Here is a 26,207-nt window from a genome sequence, read left to right on the forward strand (position 1 = left end):
TGTTGTGAAGTCTGGCCTGATGGTGTTGAGTAATCGTGCGGTATTCCGGCTCAAGTTTCGGGCTCGCAACCATTATTTTCATTGATTTTTTTCCCATATCAGTTTGTTTCCGTATACCCGCATATCCTAATTTTGTTTTCGATGTCGGCTTTTTTCATCCTAATCCTGTTTTCACCAAAAATATGGAAACTAAAATGGGAGAAAACCTGCTCGTTTCTGTCCGTTTTCATGTCTAGTTCCCTCACACATGGTGCCGGGAGTGAACCTACAAGGGCAGCTCCACAAGCTAGCGAACTATTAAATTTAATAAAATTCTAATACAATGAATTATGGAGCGTTGCACGGTAGAAAAAATTCTAGTGGAATCAAGTGACACGAACATAATTGAGTCACACTTGTGTTCATGATAAATAGTATTAAGATGTAGGTGTATACAGCCACGCATGCTAACACAACTACTTCAATTGACAAATTATCCAGGATAGGAGACCAGCGTCCAGTACAGTCCCGACAGACGCTCCACTGGCGTTTCTATGTAGCCTGGATGATCAACATCGACTAGCAAATAAGCTGAATCCATCAAGATTCAAAGAAAGTCAACCTAGATACCATAAGATATAACCTGATTTTAGAGGAAAAACTGAAACTAGTTTCATAATTTTTCAAGGTAAAACAAATTTTCTATGACTTTTCTAAGATTAAACCAGGTTTTAGGATTTTTAATTGCATTATTGTTTTCAAGTAAAAATATTTGGATAATTTTTAGAAAATTATTCTTATGAAATTTAGGATATATTTTTAAAAAATATTTATAGTCTGATTTACCTTTCTGAACTTTCAATTTAGTCCGATTTAGCCCACTTCAACATGGCGCCACACTATCAAAACCACTCGTGGTGCAAAAGAAAATAATAGGTTTAAAGGTTGAGGATTTTATTTTTAAAAAATAATTTTGTAATTTGGGAAGCAAAATCGGATAGGAAGGTAAATTGAACTTTTTTTTTCTTTACCTACTAATTTCGTCGCTGTGACACGGGCTCCTGCCCAGCCCAGCTAAGTTGAGTGGGCTCACATGTCACAGAAGCTAGTTCGGCCGCTACGCATCCAAACCTGGACCAGGATCGGGTGCAGTAGTAGTTACTACTGCAACATAAGCAGTAGCAGTATCTAAGCCATCCAACGAACCATCAATGGCCAGGATCAGAGCCCCTTTCTCTCCTTTTTTTTTCTCCCCCATGTGCTATCGGTCTCTATTTTTTGGAGTGAAAGTGACACAGTTTTTCAGTTAAGTTGTTCAGCAACAAAATCTTTTTCAAAAATCCAAAAAAATCTAAATTCATGGTCAAAAAGTAATATTCTTCTATGAAATAATTTCTCAACATATATGCTTAAGTAAATATAAAATCGTATTTCCAGCATTTTATTTTACCTGAAGTTATTTTCTGGTGGGACAATTATTGAAAAATCGTTCTACCAGTAGACGACGTGCGTTGCGATGGGACATACAATTTGTTCCCGTCGTCATGCCAATTGCTACAGGAAAAGACATGAAATTAATCACATTTAAATTTTTTCCACTTTAAGACACTGCACAAAGTATCCAATTCATGTAAAAAAGAAACTTAGGCAAAGTTAAAGGAGGAAGCAGGAGGCACCATGAACGACAACCAACGTGGCGGCGCCAGCTTCTCCGAAGAATGCGGTAGGAGGGCCCCAGGAGGAGGCGGCGCAGACCGCTCCATCTCAGCACCGAGACTACACACGGGACTAGAGCAGCGACGGCACTACATGCAAGACAGGCGCCTTAACACGCCCGCCTCCGTCAATCGAACCGGTGACTTGCCGTTCAATGATAGCACCTCTGTACCACTACACCACACACTCTCTTAAGACATTCGCATCCGTAAATCAATTTTCGAAGGAAGTCGTCTTAGTAGGACGCCCGCCTGGCCGCTTCCGTAAATGATTTTTGGAGGCGGGCATTTTCGTAGAGCCCTCCTAATTATTTACGGAGGCGGACGCTAGGTGTGCCCGTCTCCGAAAATGATTTGACCCTATCTTCTAAAATCATTTTTCTAGTAGTGGACGTGAGACGGAACCGATGTGGTGGGGTGAGACGAACATTTTTTTATCGGAGCGACGGGAGGTGAAGAGACGGGAGTTGAGATGGACGCGAGCTAGTGGGCCAAACAGTTGGGTCAGACAAAAAAATGGATTTTTTTTATATTTTTAATATTAGGTATAGATTTTTGAGATTGTGGTTACATGTAAATTTTTGTAATTTTCAATATATATGCTCCGTAATGGTATATTTTTGTAATTTTCACACTTGAGTCTGGCACTGTTGGTGACTCACACGTGAGCAGAGCCAAATATCACCGTGCGCAAACAGAGACTGATTGCAAATGGGGGAGAAAAAAGAAGGGAAAGAGGCTCTGATCCTAGCCATTGATGGTTCCTTGAACGGCTGAGATGCTACTACTGCTTATGTTGCAGTAGTAGCTACTACTGCATCCGATCCTGGTCCTCCAAACCTAGGCCGGACCGAGATTATGTATATCGGCCCATCAATATATGATGGGGGCACATTGTGTGCCATGGACAAATTATCCGGGTATGACCGATAGACCGCATATAAATAAATATGTAACAGTACGCTAAGGTTTCTTTTGATCGCATATATATAATCAACCCAAATCCCAGTTAGCTCAGTGCTAGTAATTATAATTGCGTTAGATTTGTCAATTCCTCTCCACTACTCCAACCCGACATCCTACGAAGGACGGCACTCACCGGTCACCGCTTGTACTGTTATACGATCCTGCACAAAAGGTGTCCGATAGGCAATAGCCTACACACACGGCGTGACGAGACCTTCCCTTGTTACTTTTCTCTCATCCGTGCTTCCGAACCTACGTTCACACTGCATGAGACGTACCACAAGTCCACAATCCAGCCAGGAGTTGGATCCGCCCTACACTACACGGCTCATCGAAACTTCAATCCGAGGCTGCACACTAATCCACCCATGGATTCCCCAGATCCGTTCCAACGCAAGCCAAATCAGCTGCTTGAACCCCAGATCCGTCATCTCTGATGCCTATCTACCAGCTGATGGGTCAAAGGACGTGAGAAGCCTTGCCGAGAGCCCCAGCTACTCCAGCCTGCCGGAAGCCGCACCGCCGCCGGCAGCCACCGCACGAGCCCCCGCCGTCCCCAACGCCTCAAGCGCCCTATCTCCCCTCGCGGACCCCTTCGTTCTCGCCCACAGCTTCGCGGGGAGGTCCAAGCTGCGTCGTTGGGAAGAGGACTCCATCTCTCTCGCCTCTGACTCCGACCTCAACTGCTCACCTCCGGGCCCTTCCTTGCCCGACCTCGATGCATCCCGTTGGTGCCCCTAGCAAGTGGCCTCTTCTGTCGCGGCTCCGCCACCCACCGGCATGCGCTCCATTGTGGTGCAGGGATATGCCCCTTCTTAGGTCCGGGCGCCCCCATTTGGTGCTAGCGGCAAGGGTCGGCACCGCCGTAGGAGGCGTCGGGGCCACCCTTTGCTCGTCCATGGCCTACCCCTACGTGACCCGGAGCGCCAAGGCGCGCGGGACACCGATATCGGGAGTCGCAGCGTCGTATCTGAGCCCCCGACACTGATGGTTGGAGGAAGATTCTACCGCGCGGCGTGGATACGCAGGCACGCCCGGCTAGCCCCAGGACTCAGGCTCGTCCCGTCCTGTCGGCACTCGTTGGGCACTACTTATCAACGATATCGTCCCCAAGCGCAACGCCCGTTTAACTACTAAGAGCAAGTTCATAGCAACGAAGTTGAACGCCAGGCAAGAAAGGTGCTCTTGAAAAAGCCCGGGCTTGAGGTCGAGGCGGCGAAGCCTGATGAGACGTCCTTTGAGGAGATTGTGTGTGTGAGCACGCGCATGTGTGTGTCAGGGTGGTGGGGGGAGGCGACAACCAATTAGGTTGTTTTATTTGGGCCTACATTTACACAGGCGGAGGTTTTACTTTGCCGGTTTCCAAAAATGATTTTTGGAGGTGGATCCTAGATATAATAGCCTTCAACATTTTTCGGAGGCAGAAATGATTTATGACCTCTTCTATAAATAAAATGGTGAGCCTCCCACATTATATCCCTTCCATAGTCAAGTTCCCATATCTCTTCAATGATGCCAAAGTATTGGATCTTTCGCCCTAATCCATCGAGAGCCTCTATTCGAACGCCGCTGTTTTGGTTCACATATTTACTATCCTTTGCGTGGGTATAGTACATGTACCCATTGATGTCATAAGCATTCCAAGATGTCACTTGTCTCGATGGCCCCTCCGCCAACCTACTGATGGTAATAGAGTCTATGGTTTCTTCAGGCGGTATGTTTTGGTCCTTCAACCATATAGTTAGTCGTTGCTTGTGCTGTTTCATGACCCAATCATCCGAACGGCCATTTCTCTCCGCCATAATGATAGCCAAGTGTTCATCAATATACGGTTGCATCAGTTGTGTACTCTGCAAGACATTGTAATGCGCCCGACTCACCTCTTTGTAATCATGGTCGATGAACACTTTTCTACCACTGGTGCCCTTCCCAGCCAGCCTACCGTTGTGACGAGAATCGGGTTTACCAATCCCTTTCTGTACTTTTAGGTACTCTTGACAGCACTCGACGACTTCTTTAGTACTGTAACCCTCTATGATGGAGCCCTCTGGGTATGCTCGATTATGCACGTATCGACTTAAAACCGACATGAACCGCTCATAGGACCACATTTCATGCAAGTAGTAAGGGCCAAGCGCCTGTATCTGATGAACCATGTGAATCATGAGATGTGGCATTATATCAAAAAAAGCAGGAGGTAAACACATCTCCAGTTGGTTTTGTGTCTCCACCACAAATTCATGTAGGTCACTCAGCTCTTCCTTGCCAATCGTCTTCTATGAGATCTTCGAAAAGAAGTAGCACATGCGGGTGATGGCCATTTTCAAGAACTCTGGCTTTATAGCCCTGATTGCAATAGGTAGAAACACTGTCAGCATCACATGGCAATCGTGAGCCTTGCAGTGTGTTATTGACAAGTCCTTCATCGACACTAGCTTCTTCACATTTACTGAAAACCCAGTCGGGACTTTGATCCCCCTCAGGAAAGTGCATATAGCTCTCTTCTCGTCTGGTGTTAGGTTGAAGCACGCCACAGACAGAGTGTATTTTCCATTAGCCTCAGGTACCGGGTGAAGCTGTGGCATCATGTTTAGCTGCACCATGTCTTTCCGTGCTTTTAGACCATCCTTTGACTTGCCTGTGTCCATCAAGGTAGCAATGAGACTCTCAAAGACATTCTTCTGCACGTGCATAGCATCAATGGCATGGGGGACCTCTAAGTCTGGCCAATAAGGCAGATACTGAAAGAAGATTGATTGTTTCTTGAAAGGTACGCCTTCGATAGGAGGTGTGCTTCTATCTCTGTTCGTCCCATCCGGATTCTTCTTTCCATAGACGATGCGTATGTTTTTCACCATTCTGTACACATGTTCTCCGTTATGACGTCTCTCTGGAGGGGGTTCAATCTTCGGGGCGTTGTCATAAAATCTAAAGAACAATTTGCTACGGTACTTGTGACTTGTCTTTAAGAAACGTCGGTTCCTTAGGTAAACTATCTTCTTGGATGCATCCAGGTAAACCCATGTAGTACCATCCAAGCAAACCAAGCATCCCGTCTTCCCTTTGATCTGTCCAGACAAAGCAAACAACGCGGGGTAATCATTGGTATTAACAAATATTATTGCTCTACATATGAAGTCCTCCTTTCGGAACGCATCGTACATCTGCTCCCCATGCCTCCATAGTCTCTCCATTTCTTGCATCAAGGGCTCGAGGAACACATCTATATCAATGCCTGGTTGTTTAGGGCCAGAAATAAGAATAGCGAGGAGAAGGTACTTTCTCTTCTGACACAACCATGTTGGGATGTTGTACATGGTCAAGATCACTGGCCATATGCTATGGTTGCTCATCCTCTCATTGAAGGGATTCATTCCATCGGTGCTCAGGCCAAACCGTACATTCCTTGGGTCATCGCTGAATTCTTTGTGCTTCTCATCAAACCTTTGCCACTGACTACAATCAGCCGGGTGTGCAATCTTATCATCATCCACCTTGCGCTCATCATCCCACCATGTCATGAGTGCGGCTTCTTTAGGGTTTAGGAACATACGTCTCAAGCGGTCGGTGACTGGCAGGTACCACATTACTAGGGCAGGAATTCTTCTCTGCTTTGCATCGTTGCCTAATGGATTGTCCTCTGGGGGTTGAGATTCTTGTACCACCTTTTTTATACCCTTCTTATTCCTCTTTTTCCCCGTGGATGGTTCGTCCCCACCGTAAAGGTCATTGTTCTTGTACCGGCTGGCCCCACACCGGGGACATTTATCCAATGACTTGAATGTTTCACCACGAAAAAGTATACAGTGGTTGGGGCATGCATGTATTTTTTCAACCCCCATTGTCAATGGACTTATGATCTTCTTCGCTTGGTATGTGTTGGCGGGAACTGAGTTTGGTTGTGGCAGCACCCATGACAGGAGATGCAATAGATCATTGAAACTACAGTCTGACCAGCCGTACTTAGCCTTCAGGATGAGCAGCTCAAGCATGAAACGTAGCAATGTCCAATGTGTCGGACAACCCTTTTCAACACCATACACAGTCTCCTTTGATGCTTTTGTCACTCTTTCTAAATTTTCTAGACCTTTCAGGCTATTTAGTAAAATCTCTGGTCCAAGGGTTCGAATCATGTCATCTAAATCATCTTCAACTCCGACACGTGTTCCACCATCATTATTGGCACCACCTTTGTCGTTACCATCCCAACCACCAGCATCACCACCTTGTTCATTGCCAAACTCGAAATCCATTTATGCATCAAGCTCGGCTGAATATTGGGACAGGGATTATATGGTTTCATCGTCGTATTCCTCCTCATCCTCGTCGTTAACAATAACCGTTTCACCATGATGAATCCACACTGTGTAGTCCTCAATAAATCCTCGTATAATCAAATGTGATCTGATGATAGTCACATCTGTCCATGCCATACGGTTCTTGCAATCTTTACAGGGGCAAATAATTGTATCCTTATTCTCTTTCAATGTCGTTGCATGCTTCGTTGCGGCTTCAATAAATTTATCCACCTCTTCACGGAAACCTGCCTTGAACCTTAACGAACCATACATCCAAGAGTTCCTATACTCCATCTTTTACAACAACAACAAAACAAACATTAAAGGACTACTTATTCAGATATATATAAAAATTAATCAAAGTAATAATTATTTGAGAATAATTGTATATACCTCAGATATATATGAATATAAATCTAATATAATTACATGAAGCATACAAACACACCATGGTAGAGGAAAATTAATTAATGGCCTATTTATCCATAAATAATTAAAATACATATTTATTGATTACAATAAACAATTTCAAAGACAACAATTAGCAATAATTATACTTTACCCAATATCTTTCGTACAAACCCTAGTCCAATTTTATCAAACATAAATTTACAAAAATGAAATTAATAAAAAAACCAAACCCTAGATCTAGATCACATGCACATGCAACATCCATAAAACTAACTAATGGTTCACTAAAATCAAGAAATATGGACCAAATAAGGGTATGGTCTTGTTCCCCTCCCTAATTTACCCTAGTACATTTAAAAGTTGGGTCTAATTTGCTCATAAATAGCTCAAGCACCATAGAAGAGAGAGAAAAACAAAACTCTAATTATTCACTAATCAACCATTAAAACTTCAAAAAAAGTGTGTAATAGCATTATCTTACCTTCTACAACCTCTCCACCAAAGGATTTGAGACCAAAACCTTCCCCCTTAGTAGAGCAATTTTTGGGAGGTGCCCAAGGCCTCCCCACCTTTCTTTCACGGGTTGGAGTGAGTGACCCGAGGAGGAAGAAGGTGCTGCCTCAGTTTTATATGGGGGCCATTTGTAGGGGCGGCTGGTGATTGAGCCGCCCCTACAAATAGGAGCTATAAATACGGGGCCATTTTTAGGGGCGGCTCAATCACCAGCCGCCCCTACAAATACCATTTCCAGGGGCGGCTGGTGATTGAGCCGCCCCTACAAATCAGACCCTATTTGTAGGGGCGGCTCGTAACACCAGCCGCCCCTGCTGTTCCATTTGTAGGGGCGGCTGGTGTCTGGGCACCCGAACACGCCATTGTAGGGGCGGCTCCATAACCAGCCGCCCCTACAAAAAAATCGATCCGTTGCTAAAAATCGTTTTCTACGTAGTGCACTCGAATAGACACTGTGGCTAAAGCATGCAGTCCTGCGATTGTTAGGGGACATTACATCCATCATATGAAACCCTTAGAGTTGGAGGATTCAAAGAAGTTGTTCCTCAGTAGAGCATTTGGCTCCGTGGATGCCAAATACTCAGAAGAGCTCGAAGATGTGATGGGCAATATTTTGAAAAAATGTGGTGGCCTGCCACTGGCCATCGTTAGCATTGCTAATGTGTTGGCAGGATACATATCATCGGAAAACAAAGAAAAGTGGGAAACAATTTGTAGATCAATTGGTACGCAAATGGAGAGCAACCCTACCCATGAGGGTATGAAGCATATAGTCACCCTTAGCTACAATCACCTACCTTATGAGCTCAAGAGTTGCATGATGTACCTTAGCATTTTTCCAGAGGATTACGAGATCAACAAGGACCGGCTCCTAGGAAGATGGATCGCTGAAGGATTGGTCCCGGAGAAGCGGGGCTTGAGCCTAATGGAGGTTGCAGAATCCTACTTGGATGACTTGGCGAGCAGGAACATGATTGAACTATGCTTTAGCATTGATGGGAAGGTGGAGTCGTGTCGGGTGCATGACATGCTTCTTGAGGTCATGGTGTCCAAGTCCCTTGAGTGTAACTTTGCTAGCCTGCTAGGAGGGCAGTATGTAGGGATGTCGTATGACAGGATTCGTCGCCTCTCCATCCATGGGGACAATAGGAGTGCCCTTAGTACAAAGCAGTCGAAGAAGAATGTGGGACATGTAATTGAGGGGATGGATGTGGAGCATGTCCGATCATTGAGCTTGTTTCACCTTGTGGGGCACAAGCTAGTAGATCACCTAGACAAGTTCACCTTGCTGAGGGTACTTGACCTAGAAGATTGTGAGGGCCTAACAAATTATCATATGAGATATATCTGCATGATGTACCTTCTCAAGTTCTTGAGCTTGAAGGGTACAGGTATCAGCAAGGTGCCATCTCAAGTTGGGAAGCTGGAGCACTTGCAGATACTTGATACACGTCACACGAGCCTTGGTGGGTTACCAAAAACTGTGACCAACTTGGAGAAACTAGAGCGCCTACCAGTGGCGAATCTAGAATTTTAGCTTAGGGTATGCCGCCCAAAAAAATTCATATACAATTCGGTAATAATTGTAAAGTTGATAACATAATTCGGTATATATGCACTAAGTAACACGATAAGGCTTAAATTAATGGATTAAGTTCAAACCATCAACTAAATATAGTATAAATTGTTCAAAAGTCATACCGATAATTGAAATATAGGCATAAAAGAGAACCGGAGACTTACAATGCTATTTTTCTGGCTATTTTATTCGACGCTTTCGAAGCGACACAAATATCTTGATTATATCATCTTCATCAACTTAAAAAATATCTCAGTTGTAGCAGTGGCGGTGAAGACGGTTGTGGCGGTGGCGGTGGCGGTGGCATAGGATTTGCAATTTCCTCAATTCTCTCATGAGTCTGCTCTTCCACCACACGTTCAACCGGATCGGGGGAATGATTAGAAGCAGAAGTAGCTGCCGCTGCCTTTTTTGCTTGATGCTTCTGAAAAAAGTGATGCAATATCCGAGTTTTTCTTTATAAATGTATAAATATTAAACAATTTGTTATTTGTGATGTTAACAAATGGCTATGAAATTAGACAATAATTTTCTAAAAAGACAAAGAGCAAAAGATTAAATTTTATATACCTAACACAAATAGCGAATCGGCGAGCCTCCGTGACTGCGCGGCCGTGCAAACTACAAATTGTAGATGCGTGATCGGAGAATGGAAGGCAGCAAGGCAGAGGCCCAAGGGCACCGGCCACCAGGACCTGCAGGGCGTCGCCGTCCATCACGCCTCACAACAGCGGCGTTGGCACCAATCATCAGGGCGGCAGCGTCGTGAGTTCATGAACCAGCCCCGATGAACGGATCCAAATTATAGAATACCAAAAACCAATATAGAACCATCGTGTAGGCGTGTACGTACTTGCTGCGTGGGCCGCTTCCTGGGCCTTCTAACTTGCTGCTTTCATGATGGCGTGATCAGATGAGTATTTTTTTTCTTTTTTTATAAATACATATGTATAATACTTATATTATATTGTACACTTGCCGGTCAAACAGGGTATGCCGGGGCATACCCGGCATACCCTGTGGCTCCGCCACTGGCGCCTACAGTTCTACAGCAAACTTGGGTGGTATGTTATCACTACTGGAGGCCGCGGCTTTGCCGAGTGTTTTTACACTCGGCAAAGAGCCCTTTGCACTCGGCAAAGGCTTTGCCGAGTGTAGCACTCGGCAAAGTCCGCTCGGCAAAATTTTTCTCGGCAAAGGGTCTTTGCCGAGTGCTTTTTATCGGGGCACTCGGCAAAATAAAAAACAATTTTGCCGAGTGCTTGGGGCGGCACTCGGCAAAATATTTTCGGCCGTTCCACATCGGCCGTTAACGGTTATTTTGCCGAGGGGCTGACCCAGCACTCGGCAAAAAAAAAATTTATTTTTTTTAAAAATTACTTTGCCGAGTGCCCAAGTCTAGGCACTCGGCAAAGTTTTTTAATTATTTTTTTAAAAAAATTACTTTGCCGAGTGCCCCTGTCCAAGCACTCGGCAAATTTTTTTTATTTTTTTTAAAAAAATACTTTGCCGAGTGCCCCAGCCCAGGCACTCGGCAAAGAATTTCTAGATTTTTTTAAAAAAATACTTTGCCGAGTGCCCCTGCCCGGGCACTCGGCAAAGTTTTTTTTTTATTTTTTTAAAAAATTACTTTGCCGAGTGCCCCAGCCCAGGCACTCGGCAAAGAATTTCTGGATTTTTTAAAAAAAATACTTTGCCGAGTGCCCCTGCCCGGGCACTTGGCAAAGAATTTCTGGAATTTTTTTGGAAAAAACTTTGCCGAGTGCCTTGTCCATGGCACTCGGCAAAGACCCCGAGAATTGTAATTTTTTTTACATTCCATTGTAACAGACAATATATATATACATCAATCATCACATCTATATCACCAACATGCATTATATATCACAAGCACACGCATATTTAATAAATCCATCACAAATTCACCAAAGTTCAACATCACAAGTTTATTATTACAAGTTCGACATCACAAAGTTCAACATCTCTACTGCGGCGACGGAAACTGCAGGTGTGGCCCCCTGGACAGTGGTGAAGGACCGGACTGCGGCCAAGGGTTGACGTGATCAGCCGCCGGTGACACGCTAGCGGGATTGTTTGAACCCGTCGACGGAGGCTGCACAAAAGAGAAGAGATTGCATGTGTTAGACTAAAAATTGAAAATTTCGGCAGCACCTCCCCTGCACGGGGAGGTTTCCAACCTGCAAGAAACAACGGCACGAAGGCCAACAATCACAACGGCACGAAGGCCGACAATCCCAACGGCACGAAGGCCGAAAATCACAATGGCACGAAGGCCGACAATCCCAACAGCACGAACGCATTAAACTTCCATACTCACAGGAGTGAAGTGTCGAACCGGAGCTGGAGCTGGCAACTGCACTTGGACACCCGATGCTTGCCCGATGGTTTGCATGATCTGATACATGTCCGCCATCTGCTTCTTCGTGGCCTCCAGCTCTGCGGTCAGGTGCGCTTGCGTCTCCCTTGTCTCTGCTAGCTCGGCCTGCAGTGTTTCAATCACATGTTTCAGTATTGCAAATCTGATCAATGTGTGTAACGTTCAATGTACGACGAGTGAAACCAGAATTACCTGAAGTTCGTCGACCCGCGACAGTGTTGGAGTAGGCCGTGCACGTATGGGAAGGCTTCTGGCCGTGCTCCGTGCCCTCACGTCGGAGAGAGAGGGTGCAGAGCTCGAGGAGTCGGCGTCGTCTGCAATCCACAACCGCCCGTGCTTCCTGCCTTGCCCCAGCCTCATGATCACCTCTGTCTCAAGGGGCTCAGTGCTCAGATTGTGATCTGAGCCATGGAGCGCCCTAACCGCCTCCGTGTAGTCTCTGACCTTAGTGTGGACGCTCGGGTCAGAGTAAGCTTGGGCAGGGGCATCTGGGTTGAAGACGACACCGGATTTCATCGGGCCCATGTGGGACACAGCCCATGCCCCAAACTCCGACACCGGCATGTCCGGGTGTGCCACCTCCTGCGAGAAAGACGGCAAGATGATTAGAAATCAGGCAAAATTGAGCGTTAGAATAGATAAATGACATCTCGTACAAGTGCCCGCTTGAATGCGGGGAGGTTGCGGCTGCCTTGGTGGTGAGTTGGAGCGGTCCTCAGTGCCCGCTTCCGCTTGCCTTGCTCGTGCTTTGCGATGTACGCTGGGTCAAGGTACCTGTCCACAATCCTCGACCATGCCGATCTATGCGACATGCACCACGAGGCCGGCACCTACACATCATCAAGTGTTTGACATATAAGAAGATCAATTCTAGACCTACTAAATCTCAAAATGAATTAATATTATTCACCTACCTGAAGGTACTGCTCCTTGGTCAGCGCCACATTTCTTGCGCCGGTTTTGTTGAGGGGCTCTTTCTTGATGGACCTGTAGTAGTCGACGTGGGCCTGGAGTCGCGCCTCGTGAATCATGTCGCCGACGTACTTCTTACAGGCTCTGTGTGCCGTCTGATCCGCCAGGGTCTCTCTACCTTCTTCGGCCTTGAAGTACCTCTGCATACAAACACGATGTATCCGTTCATTATTTCAATAAAAGACTTAAGCAATAGAGGAGATGTATTGAGCTATGTTGTGAGACACTTACCCAAAAGTCCGCCAAAACCCGCTCCTGCTTGTTGTCCTGCTCGTCATCCGAGCCAAGCTTGTACCTGTCCCACGACCAGGCCGGCTCCCACCTCCCCTCTTTCAAGTCCACAAGGCCGGGGAAGTGTTTCCTGCATAGACATCCCATGATGGTAGCGGGGGTGCGTGGGGGGTCAAGAGCACCCGACAGAACTAGCCAGCCCCTGCACAAGTGATTACGAAAAATTATCAGTTTCTCTTTTGATTTTCAATGTATCATATGAAGTACTAGTGATAACATCTATAGTTACTTACCTTCTTCCCACAGGACGAACCAGAGGGCGTCGGTCAGGAAGCGGAATCGGAGGAAGGCTTGTGGGACCTCGTAGGTAGGGAGCCGAGAAAGCAGAACTGTCCTCCGTCTGCTGAGTCCCCTCGTCCCCCGACGGAGTGTCGGTGGTCGTGCCCGTGGCCGCCACGTGCTCCTCCGGGGTAGGAGACGGGTCCTCCGGCTGGTCAAGAGCCGGGGGAGGAGGCGGGTCCCTCCTAGGGCGACCCTGACCCCTACCCCTCCCCCTCCCCCTCCCCATGCTGGGGCGACCCGGGCCTACTCTCGCCGCTGGGGGCGAAGACGTCCCCTCGCCTCCATCAGGAGGGCGTAGCCTCTGGTACACCGAGAGCACCTGCCTCGGTGAACGGTTGCCCACCATCTTTGTTCTGTCACCTGCAATGTACAAAGAATGAACAACAAGCGTTAGTACATACATGTCAAATAGTTCAAAATGAATAAACATAACAAAATTTAATAAAAAACATAGTATTACATGGTTTAGGAATAATCTTCATGATTGGGGTCATAGGTCTCATCATCACTGTCAAAATTGTCCAAATGGGCAAAACTATTCAAAGGTTCTGTGTCTTCTTCATTGTCTTTGCCTAAATGGAATCGCTCAAGCATTTGAATGTCCTTCGGATTTAGCACTACATCTCCAGGGTCCTCGTCATCAACCGTTTCATTGTCTACTTCCATGGCGGTCGTCACACCGGGTAAGACTATCTCAAAGCTCCCTTGTAGCTCATCTACTTGATAGAACTCTCCATCATATGTGTTTGTGTCGAAGGTGTAATCTTCATCGTTTGGAACAGGTAGTTTACCGTGCGAAGATACCTGGTGCACAATAGACCAACCCTTAAGATGGTCTTTGTCTTGGCACGCGTATGGCGTATGATACACCTGCACGACCTGTTGAGCCACAATATAGACATCTTTTCCTTTATAGATGGAATCATGCCTAATCTCGACTAGCCCAAGATGAGGGGTCCATCTCATTCGTGCAGGTTCAAACCAGTGGCACTTGAATATGACAGGAGTAAGAGGTACCCGACCCTCATATTCAAGTTCATAGATCTCCTCAATTATTCCGTAGTATTCGACGTCATTAGTGCCCGGCGTAAAAACTTGGTTGTTGGTGGTTTTCCGACCGGGCCGAGTCTGCTCGTGTCTTGACGTGTGGAAGCGATATCCGTTCACATCATAACCGGTATATGACTTCACCCTTAACTTGAAGCCGTTTGCAACCTGTCTCAACTCGTCACTCATGGACGCATTGGTTTGCGCCTGCAAGCTCAAGCATGATACATCGTTATACTATTGGAACGTACAAGCTAGTAAGGAATATCGACGAACGTACGACCTTTTGTTTGAACCAAGAAATAAAATCAGGCCTCCCAGCTCCCGCACCCTCTGAAAGAAGGGTATCATGTTCGTGCGAGGTACGATCCCTTGATTGATGCCACTCTTGACGAACAAATTCCCTGTACCAAAGAGAATCAATGGGGTTCGATACAGAACAGTGACGTCGTATTGAAACAAGTTCGTTGAGAACTTACTTAATGAATGGCGCAACCTCGACAAGGTTGGTGAACACATATAGCGTGATTCTGCGCCACTCTTTTGGATCCAATCTCTTGGGGGTCGATCCACTTGCGCTGCCTAGTTGGCATTTGAAAAGGCTGAGGGTCGATTCAACTTCGCCAGCATTGTAACGAGGGGGTGGATTATGCTTGCTAGGATGGTTCGGCTTGTAGTAGGATGTCATGAAGTTTGCAACCTCCTCCCGAATGCTTGCCTCTGCAATGGAAGCCTAAATTCTGGCTTTATTTGTACATTTCTTGCGAAGAGTCTTTAGACATCGCTCGATTGGATAGCACCAATGGGCCTGCACGGGCCCCCCCAACCGTGCCTCGATCGGGAGGTGCACAATTAGATGCTGCATCGGCAAGAAGAAGCTGGGTGGAAAGATCTTCTCAAGCTCACAGACCAACTCAGGTGCCATAGTTTCCAATTCTGTAATGATGGTCGAAGATAGCTCCTTGGCACAAAGCTGGTGAAAGAAGTAGCTCAACTTTGCCAGCACTAGCCAGACATGCTCAGGGACATAGCCTCGAACCATCGACGGAAGTATGCGCTCAATCCATATGTGGTAGTCATGACTCTTCATCCCGTGGACTCGCAGAGTCTCTAAGTTCACTCCCCTGCTCAGATTCGCTGCATACCCATCAGGGTACATTAAATTCTTGATCCATCGAAGTACTTCCCTCCTTTGATCGATTTTCAAGACATAGGGGGCCCTAGGCCTTCTCCACTGCTTTCCTATTGCAGGAGGCCGCATCTCTAGGTTTGGCCTATCGCACAACGTCGCCAGGTCCACTCTAGCCTTAGGGTTGTCCTTAGACTTGTCAGTGTCCATGAGCGTTGCCCAAAGTGCCTCGGCGATATTCTTTTCAGTGTGCATGACATCAATGTTATGGGGCAGTAGGAGGTCATCGAAATAGGGGAGCCTCGTCAAGCCGGACTTATGAGTCCACATATGTTGCTCACCATATCCCATGAAACCACCATCTTCGTTGGGCATGAGAGCATCTATCTGAGCACGAACCTCCGCCCCAGTCCTCAAGTGCGGTCTAGGGTCCATCGCTTTGACACCTTTCGTAAAGTTCTTGACGTCTTCTCTGAATGGATGGTCAAGAGGGAGGAATTGACGATGTTTGTCGAACGACGAATACTTGCCACCCTTCTTCAACCATATGAACCTCACAGCTTCCTTGCATATTAGGCATGGGAACTTCCCCTAAACACACCAGGCGCACATTAACCCGTACGCCAGGAAGTCGTGCAGGGAGTAGTGGTACCAGACGTGCATTTTGAAGCTAGTCTTCGTAGCTCGGTCGTATGTCCAGACCCCTTTGACCCAAGCATCGATCAACTCATCTATCACAGGCTCCATGAAGACACCCATATTACTCCCTGGGTGTCCAGGGATTATCAATGACAGGAACACGATATGTCGTTGAAAGGAGACACCGGGGGGGAGATTCAGGGGGATGACGAACATGGGCCAACATGTGTATGGTGCAGCCATCATGCCATATGGATTGAACCCATCTGTTGCCAGCACGACACGTACATTACGAGCCTCCTCTGCTTTGAGAGGATGCCGCAAATTGAAGTACTTCCATGCATCAGCATCGGATGGATGTACCATCTTCTCAGGATTGTATCGTGTGCCGTTTTTGTGCCATGTCATCTGTTTTGTGGATTCCTCGGTCATGAATAGCCATTGGAGCCTCGGCAGGAACGGAAGGTGTCGTAGGACTCTCATGGGGATCTTAAGCTGCCTCTTCTGGCCATCGCCTGAGTCTACCTCCACGTACCTGGAGGATTTACACTTCGGGCAGTACTTTGCATCCGCGTGTTCTTTCCTAAATAGGACGCACCCCTTCAGACACACATGTATCTTGTCATACGGCATCTTAAGTGCAAGAAGAAGCTTCTCTGACTCGTACAAGTTCTTCGGCATAATGTGTGTCTTCGGTAGCATATCGCTCCACACGGCCACCATCTTGTCGAAGCCTTCTCGACTTAGGTTTAACTCGGCCTTCAACCCCATTACGCGACCAATGGCGTCCAGCTGAGAAACATTAGTATGATCATGAAGGGGTCTCTGTGCCGAGTCCAACATCAGGTAGAAGGCATCTGCGGCAGCCTCCATCTCCTCCTTGTCACGTCCTTCAGCGAACTGAGCTTGGTGCGTGTCATCCAGCATGTCTGCTACCCCGGCATCATCATCGAAAGCCTCGAGCCATGGTCTCACCACCTCCTCCCTGATACGATCGGCTTCACCATGGTGGATCCACCGGTGGTAGCCCGGAGTAAATCCAAACTTCACAATATGTTTACCCATGGTTAACCTATCTTTCCTTCTTCTGTTGTCACAACCGCTGCACGGACAAACCACTAGAGAATGGCCTTCGGCACTCTCACCAAATGCATGCTGTAAGAATTCTTCGACCTTGACTATAAACAGCAAGTCGTAATCGTGCTCGTCTCTCCGGAGCGTGTACATCCACTCACGGTCCTCCATCCTTTAACAGACGTATCAGCACATATGAGTCACCATCAATTGCATCTACGCGGTGTCCCTACTCTCTAATAGGTGAGGATAGGTCCTAATCCCACCCGTGGATCTGTAGATGAGGTTAGTTTCCATGCTCCGCTCCTATCCGAGACGGAATTTCGGCAGCACCTCCCTGCTGTTCTCCCGATACACGTCCTGCAAGGGAGAGTGTGTATCCGGAGAACAACAGGGGGTGATGCCGAAACACCGTCTCGGACCGGAGCGGACCATGGAAACTAACCCATCTACGCATCCGCGGGCTGTCCAAAAAACGTGGATAATCCGAAACAGAAATGCTCGCAGATATGCAAAGATCTGCATACCTCCAAAGATATCTCTTTCGGACGGGAGACGCCTAACTAGGCTACACCGATCTACGACGACAGACAAGCGGAAAAAGAGATGATTTATACCTAGGGTGTCGGTGAAGTCAGGCTAGCGAGGCAGTGGCGAGTCGACGCAGTGGCGAGGCGACGCAGTGCAGGCAGACCCGCGACGCCGACAAAAACGATCGGGGACCTCTGGGTCACCTCCGACAGGTCCTGCTCTGCAAAAGAAGAAACACGACACTATAAGTTCAAAATTTCGGCAGCACCTCCCTTGCACGGGGAGGTTTCCAAAACCTGCAAAAAACAATGGCACGAAGGCCGACAATCACAAACGGCACGAAGGCCGATAAGAACAGCGGCACGAAGGCTAACATCACAACGGCACGAAGGCCGACAAACGGAGAAAGGGTGGATATACCTTGCCCACGCTCGTAGGCGGTTCGGTGACGGTAGGGGCGTCGGCGGGACGGGCACACAGAGAAGACGGCCGAGGCACCTCCTCCTCCCCTCTACCTCGGCTTCCTCCCCCTCTCCCCTTCTCCACCTCCTTCCTCTCCTCCTCCTTCTTCCTTTTTCTTCTCTTTTTTCCTTCTCCTTTTCTTCCTTTTCCTTTTCTTTCTTTCTCTTCTTTTTTCTTCCTTCTTCTTCCTTCTTCTCCTTACTGCTGCTTCCTCCTCCTTCTTCCAAGCCGGCGGCAAGAGTAGGGGCGCACGGGGCCGGCGCGTGCAGGGGAGGACAGCCGCGCGCGCCGGCGGTGGCAGCACGCGCGGACGGCGGCGGCAGGCAGCGCTGACGGCGGCGGCGCGGCCGGGCTGGGGGGTACTCGGGGGTGGCGGTGCGCGGTGGCGGGGGCTCGCCGGCGTGGGCGCGCCGGGGAGCCGCGCGGCTGGGCTGGGGGTGCTCGGGGGCGGGGGCGCGCTCTGGCGGGGGCTCGCCGGCGTGGGCGCGCCGGGGAGCCGCGCCGCCGGGCGGCGCGGCGGGGCTGGGGGGTCCTCGGGGGCGGGGGCGCGCGGTGGCGGGGTCTCGCCGGCGTGGGCACGCCGGGGAGCCGCGCGGGCGGGGCTGGGGGTGCTCGGGGGCGGGGTCGCGCCGGTGTGGGCGCGCCGGGGAGCCGCGCGGCCGGGTTGGGGGTGCTCGGGGGAGGGGGCACGCGGTGGCGGGGGCTCGCCGGTGGCGCGGCGGAGCCGGCGCTGGCGGCGCTGGCCGGTAGGGGAGGCGCGGCGGCGTCGGGGTGCTCGGGGGCGCGGTCTCGCCGCGTGGGCGCGTTGGGGAGCCGCGCGGCCGGGCCGGGGGCTTCTCGTGGGCGGGGGCGGGGGCGCGCGTGGGGCGGGGGCTCGCCGGCGTGGGCGCACCGGCGCGGCGCGGGCGGCGCTGGCCGCAGGTGGAGGCGCGGCGGGCGTCGGGACAGAGCAGGCGGCTAGGGTACTGGGGGTGGGGGGGGGATTTTGGGCCGGCGGTTTTATTTAAAAAAAAAATTTGCTGAGTGTAAGCCCCTTGAGCACTCGGCAAAATTTTTTTTTAATTTTTTAAAACTTATTTTGCCGAGTGCCAGCGTCAGGCACTCGGCAAAAAAAAAATTTATTTTTGAAAATCAGCTTTGCCGAGTGCCTTCTGGGCCGGCACTCGGCAAAGCCCACTTTGCCGAGTGCCCCCCATGGCACTCGGCAAATTTTTTTTTTTTTGATTTTGGGCCCAAATTTTTTTCTGTGGCCTTGTGACAGTATTTAAAACTCTATTTTAAAATTTGGGTCAATTTTGACTTTTTTTGATATATTTCATTAGTTTATTTCGTTTCGTCTAATTGTTTGGGATATTTCAAATTTAAACTGCAGGTACATGGAATAATGGACTTTGGTCATCCAAAAATTGATACTCATGATATTTAGGGTATGTTTAGGCCGTATCCAGAAAGTCACATGAAATCTCGAGTATCTCGTTGACGTAACATGTCGAGGTACTTGCCGGAAATGTGATTTTAAATTATATAAAATGCAAACGAAGTCCGAAAATCATGAAACTTGTCGAGGCGTCGTGTTATCACATGTGGAGGCTGTGGTAAAAAATTTTAAAGGTTTCGAGCAAATTGTGACGTCGGATGCCAAAAACCCAGACAGTGCCGGCCCAGAAGGCACTCGGCAAAGCTGATTTTCAAAAATAATTTTTTTTTTGCCGAGTGCCTGACGCTGGCACTCGGCAAAATAAGTTTTAAAAAATTAAAAAAAAATTTTTGCCGAGTGCCCAACGTTTACACTCGGCAAAATAAGTTTTTAAAAATAATAAAAAAAAAATTTGCCGAGTGCCATCCGTTAGGCACTCGGCAAAGTCTGACGGCAGATGCCCGCCGTCACGGGCCGGCCACCTTTTGCCGAGTGGGACTTTTGCCGAGTGCCGCGGCACTCGGCAAAGCCTAGATTTGCCGAGAGCCAGGCTTTGCCGAGTGCATGGCGCTCGGCAAAGCCACCTTTGCCGAGTGCTTTATTTTGCCGAGTGCGGCACTCGGCAAAAATTTTTTTTGCCGAGTGTCCCGATAAAAAGCACTCGGCAAAGTCTCAGGCACTCGGCAAAGTATAGTTTTCCAGTAGTGTATGTGGAGGCTTCCTCGGGGGCTCAAAAGGATGAAGGCTCTACGTGTGGTGAACAATGCAGTCCTCGAAAATAACATCGAGGTCGCCCAAGAGATTGGTGAGCTAGAAGAACTTCAAGAACTGACCCTCTATATTGACTCTGGAAGCATTGGTGATAACACGCAGGTCCTTGAAGAGCTCGCGGCCTCCCTGAGCAAGACATACTCCCTCCGGTCTCTGAATATAGGAGACTTGGGTTGGACGAAGATACTAAATTAAGTTTCTTCATAGCCTCCCTATGCCGCCGCGACTTCTTCGATACCTTCGAATAACTGGTGACATGGGTGGACATTTGCCCAAATGGATTGGTTCACTTACATACCTTGTTGAGGCTGTGATTTCTTGGGTAGACCTATCTGACGACGAGCCATTCGGTGTACTATGCAAGTTACCAAACCTGAAGAGTATCGTGATGGAGAGGAGGTACTACACTGGCGACACACTGGTTGCACGCACTAGCCACAATTTTCCTGCACTCGTCAACTTGACAATGACTTGTGATACACCATCTCATAATCCAACGCCCAAAGTTTTCGAGTTTGAGGAAAAAGCCATGTCAAAGCTCGAAAGGCTTAATCTTAAATTCCACAAATATGAGAAGAGCATCAAGGGCATCGAACATTTGACGAACCTCAGGGAAGTAATAATTGCTGGTACGAATAACAATCCTGCAGTAAAGCAAGCTCTAGAGCAGCTGAAGGCCGAGCGTGGGAGACGCCCAGAGTCTAGCAGGTTCCAAGTCTCATTTAGATATGAGTGATTGTCGCTTCATTATTCTGTATTTCTGAAACTTCATTTCCTAGTGCATATTCCAAGAGTGTCAATTTGGATTTCCTGTCAGTGTACCAATTTCATTTATGTTTATCTACCACGTCTCTGGTACTTTTTTATTATTATTACTACAAAGTTGACACAGGCATACATATCATGTTACTCTCAGGGCAGCTCGGGCAACTTCGTTCGCTGCCCTAGCTAGCACTGCCGCCCCTCCTAATCTCTCATGGCACCTCCCGTTTGGCCATAAGCTTGAGCCAGCTACCGGAAGCCTCGCATTGCGAGGATGGTGGCGCCGAAGCGTTCCTTCTAGGGTTGAAAACGGATGGGTAAAATCTCGTCCTAACCCATCACATTTTCTTCATTTCATCCATCCATTTTTTGTATTCTTCTAAAAATCAAGAAACAGGACGGGTTACAGGGCGAAGATGGTCAGACCGGGACGAAAACAGAAGAGGCTCCATCCCATCAGTATATATTAAATTATTTACGGGATCTTGTATTTATGTGAAAATGTCCCGTATTTGTCTTCCCTCCGGAATAGTTCAACAATTAAGCAATGCACCGTGGCCCAAAAGACATCCCAACTTGCCCCCAACACTCCACAGCCCCCACAGCTTTGTCGCTCGACTCCACATCCTCGACCTGCCACCGCCGGCCGCACGAGCTCTTGCAATCTTTCCTCCTCGGCTCCTCTATCCTCTGCGTAGCGCCGCCCGACCCTAGATGTGCCTCGCTCATCGTCCGCTGGTCGGCAGTCCAGATCGATGCCCCGTGCCCGATTGGTCCTAGCAGTCTGTGCAGAGTGTGGCGGAGCTGTCTCAACGGCTTTACGTCTTTGCTGGCTCGCTCGTCGTCCACTGGTCGGCTGTGCTGTTGTTTGCCTGTTGGTTTGCTCTCTAAATTAAACATTCCGATCAGGAAAAAAGACTAACAGCTTCTCTGTATTCTTTCCCCGAGTGATTTTAGAGTTATTTGATATGTGATTTTACATATAAATATAGTATAGCTTGATGCAACAAGTTTTGTAAAGAGCAATCGTTGTTATGAGTTTCATTGGACTGTTGTACGTGTTAGTCTTTTTTTTATTTGATGACAAATAAACGAATAGGCTTCAGCCTTTTGGAAGGAACACTTTGCTTCAATTTAATCAAAGGCATAGTTTCTTGAACGTGTTGTGAAGTCTGGCCTGATGGTGTTGAGTAATCGTGCGGTATTCCGGCTCAAGTTTCGGGCTCGCAACCATTATTTTCATTGATTTTTTTCCCATATCAGTTTGTTTCCGTATACCCGCATATCCTAATTTTGTTTTCGATGTCGGCTTTTTTCATCCTAATCCTGTTTTCACCAAAAATATGGAAACTAAAATGGGAGAAAACCTGCTCGTTTCTGTCCGTTTTCATGTCTAGTTCCCTCACACATGGTGCCGGGAGTGAACCTACAAGGGCAGCTCCACAAGCTAGCGAACTATTAAATTTAATAAAATTCTAATACAATGAATTATGGAGCGTTGCACGGTAGAAAAAATTCTAGTGGAATCAAGTGACACGAACATAATTGAGTCACACTTGTGTTCATGATAAATAGTATTAAGATGTAGGTGTATACAGCCACGCATGCTAACACAACTACTTCAATTGACAAATTATCCAGGATAGGAGACCAGCGTCCAGTACAGTCCCGACAGACGCTCCACTGGCGTTTCTATGTAGCCTGGATGATCAACATCGACTAGCAAATAAGCTGAATCCATCAAGATTCAAAGAAAGTCAACCTAGATACCATAAGATATAACCTGATTTTAGAGGAAAAACTGAAACTAGTTTCATAATTTTTCAAGGTAAAACAAATTTTCTATGACTTTTCTAAGATTAAACCAGGTTTTAGGATTTTTAATTGCATTATTGTTTTCAAGTAAAAATATTTGGATAATTTTTAGAAAATTATTCTTATGAAATTTAGGATATATTTTTAAAAAATATTTATAGTCTGATTTACCTTTCTGAACTTTCAATTTAGTCCGATTTAGCCCACTTCAACATGGCGCCACACTATCAAAACCACTCGTGGTGCAAAAGAAAATAATAGGTTTAAAGGTTGAGGATTTTATTTTTAAAAAATAATTTTGTAATTTGGGAAGCAAAATCGGATAGGAAGGTAAATTGAACTTTTTTTTTCTTTACCTACTAATTTCGTCGCTGTGACACGGGCTCCTGCCCAGCCCAGCTAAGTTGAGTGGGCTCACATGTCACAGAAGCTAGTTCGGCCGCTACGCATCCAAACCTGGACCAGGATCGGGTGCAGTAGTAGTTACTACTGCAACATAAGCAGTAGCAGTATCTAAGCCATCCAACGAACCATCAATGGCCAGGATCAGAGCCCCTTTCTCTCCTTTTTTTTTCTCCCCCATGTGCTATCGGTCTCTATTTTTTGGAGTGAAAGTGACACAGTTTTTCAGTTAAGTTGTTCAGCAACAAAATCTTTTTCAAAAATCCAAAAAAATCTAAATTCATGGTCAAAAAGTAATATTCTTCTATGAAATAATTTCTCAACATATATGCTTAAGTAAATATAAAATCGTATTTCCAGCATTTTATTTTACCTGAAGTTATTTTCTGGTGGGACAATTATTGAAAAATCGTTCTACCAGTAGACGACGTGCGTTGCGATGGGACATACAATTTGTTCCCGTCGTCATGCCAATTGCTACAGGAAAAGACATGAAATTAATCACATTTAAATTTTTTCCACTTTAAGACACTGCACAAAGTATCCAATTCATGTAAAAAAGAAACTTAGGCAAAGTTAAAGGAGGAAGCAGGAGGCACCATGAACGACAACCAACGTGGCGGCGCCAGCTTCTCCGAAGAATGCGGTAGGAGGGCCCCAGGAGGAGGCGGCGCAGACCGCTCCATCTCAGCACCGAGACTACACACGGGACTAGAGCAGCGACGGCACTACATGCAAGACAGGCGCCTTAACACGCCCGCCTCCGTCAATCGAACCGGTGACTTGCCGTTCAATGATAGCACCTCTGTACCACTACACCACACACTCTCTTAAGACATTCGCATCCGTAAATCAATTTTCGAAGGAAGTCGTCTTAGTAGGACGCCCGCCTGGCCGCTTCCGTAAATGATTTTTGGAGGCGGGCATTTTCGTAGAGCCCTCCTAATTATTTACGGAGGCGGACGCTAGGTGTGCCCGTCTCCGAAAATGATTTGACCCTATCTTCTAAAATCATTTTTCTAGTAGTGGACGTGAGACGGAACCGATGTGGTGGGGTGAGACGAACATTTTTTTATCGGAGCGACGGGAGGTGAAGAGACGGGAGTTGAGATGGACGCGAGCTAGTGGGCCAAACAGTTGGGTCAGACAAAAAAATGGATTTTTTTTATATTTTTAATATTAGGTATAGATTTTTGAGATTGTGGTTACATGTAAATTTTTGTAATTTTCAATATATATGCTCCGTAATGGTATATTTTTGTAATTTTCACACTTGAGTCTGGCACTGTTGGTGACTCACACGTGAGCAGAGCCAAATATCACCGTGCGCAAACAGAGACTGATTGCAAATGGGGGAGAAAAAAGAAGGGAAAGAGGCTCTGATCCTAGCCATTGATGGTTCCTTGAACGGCTGAGATGCTACTACTGCTTATGTTGCAGTAGTAGCTACTACTGCATCCGATCCTGGTCCTCCAAACCTAGGCCGGACCGAGATTATGTATATCGGCCCATCAATATATGATGGGGGCACATTGTGTGCCATGGACAAATTATCCGGGTATGACCGATAGACCGCATATAAATAAATATGTAACAGTACGCTAAGGTTTCTTTTGATCGCATATATATAATCAACCCAAATCCCAGTTAGCTCAGTGCTAGTAATTATAATTGCGTTAGATTTGTCAATTCCTCTCCACTACTCCAACCCGACATCCTACGAAGGACGGCACTCACCGGTCACCGCTTGTACTGTTATACGATCCTGCACAAAAGGTGTCCGATAGGCAATAGCCTACACACACGGCGTGACGAGACCTTCCCTTGTTACTTTTCTCTCATCCGTGCTTCCGAACCTACGTTCACACTGCATGAGACGTACCACAAGTCCACAATCCAGCCAGGAGTTGGATCCGCCCTACACTACACGGCTCATCGAAACTTCAATCCGAGGCTGCACACTAATCCACCCATGGATTCCCCAGATCCGTTCCAACGCAAGCCAAATCAGCTGCTTGAACCCCAGATCCGTCATCTCTGATGCCTATCTACCAGCTGATGGGTCAAAGGACGTGAGAAGCCTTGCCGAGAGCCCCAGCTACTCCAGCCTGCCGGAAGCCGCACCGCCGCCGGCAGCCACCGCACGAGCCCCCGCCGTCCCCAACGCCTCAAGCGCCCTATCTCCCCTCGCGGACCCCTTCGTTCTCGCCCACAGCTTCGCGGGGAGGTCCAAGCTGCGTCGTTGGGAAGAGGACTCCATCTCTCTCGCCTCTGACTCCGACCTCAACTGCTCACCTCCGGGCCCTTCCTTGCCCGACCTCGATGCATCCCGTTGGTGCCCCTAGCAAGTGGCCTCTTCTGTCGCGGCTCCGCCACCCACCGGCATGCGCTCCATTGTGGTGCAGGGATATGCCCCTTCTTAGGTCCGGGCGCCCCCATTTGGTGCTAGCGGCAAGGGTCGGCACCGCCGTAGGAGGCGTCGGGGCCACCCTTTGCTCGTCCATGGCCTACCCCTACGTGACCCGGAGCGCCAAGGCGCGCGGGACACCGATATCGGGAGTCGCAGCGTCGTATCTGAGCCCCCGACACTGATGGTTGGAGGAAGATTCTACCGCGCGGCGTGGATACGCAGGCACGCCCGGCTAGCCCCAGGACTCAGGCTCGTCCCGTCCTGTCGGCACTCGTTGGGCACTACTTATCAACGATATCGTCCCCAAGCGCAACGCCCGTTTAACTACTAAGAGCAAGTTCATA

The 26,207-nt window shown here is 47.8% G+C and overlaps 3 protein-coding genes and 1 long non-coding RNA gene across 4 annotated transcripts; 1 reads left to right on the top strand and 3 right to left on the bottom strand.

Moving 5' to 3' along the window:
• Nucleotides 1–8,615: 8,615 nt before the first annotated feature.
• Nucleotides 8,616–9,419, top strand: LOC136543376 (disease resistance protein Pik-2-like). The gene has a single exon (XM_066535843.1). It carries the CDS (start codon nt 8,616–8,618, stop codon nt 9,417–9,419), a length of 804 nt encoding a protein of 267 aa, XP_066391940.1.
• Nucleotides 9,420–12,277: 2,858 nt separating this feature from the next.
• On the bottom strand, nt 12,278–13,472 carry LOC136543377 (uncharacterized). The gene is made up of 6 exons (XM_066535844.1): nt 13,356–13,472; nt 13,063–13,264; nt 12,774–12,971; nt 12,516–12,689; nt 12,366–12,441; nt 12,278–12,303 (listed from the first exon to the last, which is right to left on the bottom strand). The coding sequence occupies exons 2-6, from the start codon at nt 13,207–13,209 to the stop codon at nt 12,278–12,280; spliced, it is 621 nt and encodes a 206-aa protein (XP_066391941.1). The 5' UTR covers nt 13,210–13,264; nt 13,356–13,472.
• Nucleotides 13,473–13,623: 151 nt separating this feature from the next.
• Nucleotides 13,624–18,361, bottom strand: LOC136545299 (uncharacterized). Its single transcript, XR_010780984.1, has 3 exons — nt 18,245–18,361; nt 17,911–18,044; nt 13,624–13,757 (listed from the first exon to the last, which is right to left on the bottom strand). It is a non-coding gene; the product is annotated as an uncharacterized lncRNA (long non-coding RNA).
• Nucleotides 18,362–18,484: 123 nt separating this feature from the next.
• LOC136543378 (vegetative cell wall protein gp1-like) lies at nt 18,485–20,821 on the bottom strand. Its single transcript, XM_066535845.1, has 2 exons — nt 20,773–20,821; nt 18,485–19,197 (listed from the first exon to the last, which is right to left on the bottom strand). Exons 1-2 carry the CDS (start codon nt 20,819–20,821, stop codon nt 18,485–18,487), a joined length of 762 nt encoding a protein of 253 aa, XP_066391942.1.
• Between the last annotated feature and the right edge of the window lie 5,386 nt (nt 20,822–26,207).

This window comes from Miscanthus floridulus, chromosome 3, assembly GCF_019320115.1.
Source record: "Miscanthus floridulus cultivar M001 chromosome 3, ASM1932011v1, whole genome shotgun sequence".
In the NCBI taxonomy this organism is placed as follows: domain Eukaryota; kingdom Viridiplantae; phylum Streptophyta; class Magnoliopsida; order Poales; family Poaceae; genus Miscanthus; species Miscanthus floridulus.

What these genes read in the sequence shown, in the direction of transcription:
- LOC136543376 (XM_066535843.1), top strand. Translation starts at nt 8,616, where the DNA reads ATGGAGAGCAACCCTACCCATGAGGGTATGAAGCATATAGTCACCCTT.
- LOC136543377 (XM_066535844.1), bottom strand. Translation starts at nt 13,209, where the DNA reads ATGGGATGTCTATGCAGGAAACACTTCCCCGGCCTTGTGGACTTGAAA. An exon ending in GGGTTTTGGCGGACTTTTGG is followed by an intron (nt 12,972 to 13,062) that starts GTAAGTGTCTCA and finishes GTTTGTATGCAG; the next exon opens with AGGTACTTCAAGGCCGAAGA. An exon ending in CCGCATTCAAGCGGGCACTT is followed by an intron (nt 12,442 to 12,515) that starts GTACGAGATGTC and finishes TCTTTCTCGCAG; the next exon opens with GAGGTGGCACACCCGGACAT.
- LOC136543378 (XM_066535845.1), bottom strand. Translation starts at nt 20,821, where the DNA reads ATGGCTCGTCGTCAGATAGGTCTACCCAAGAAATCACAGCCTCAACAA. An exon ending in GAAATCACAGCCTCAACAAG is followed by an intron (nt 19,198 to 20,772) that starts GTATGTAAGTGA and finishes ACCTGCGGCCAG; the next exon opens with CGCCGCCCGCGCCGCGCCGG.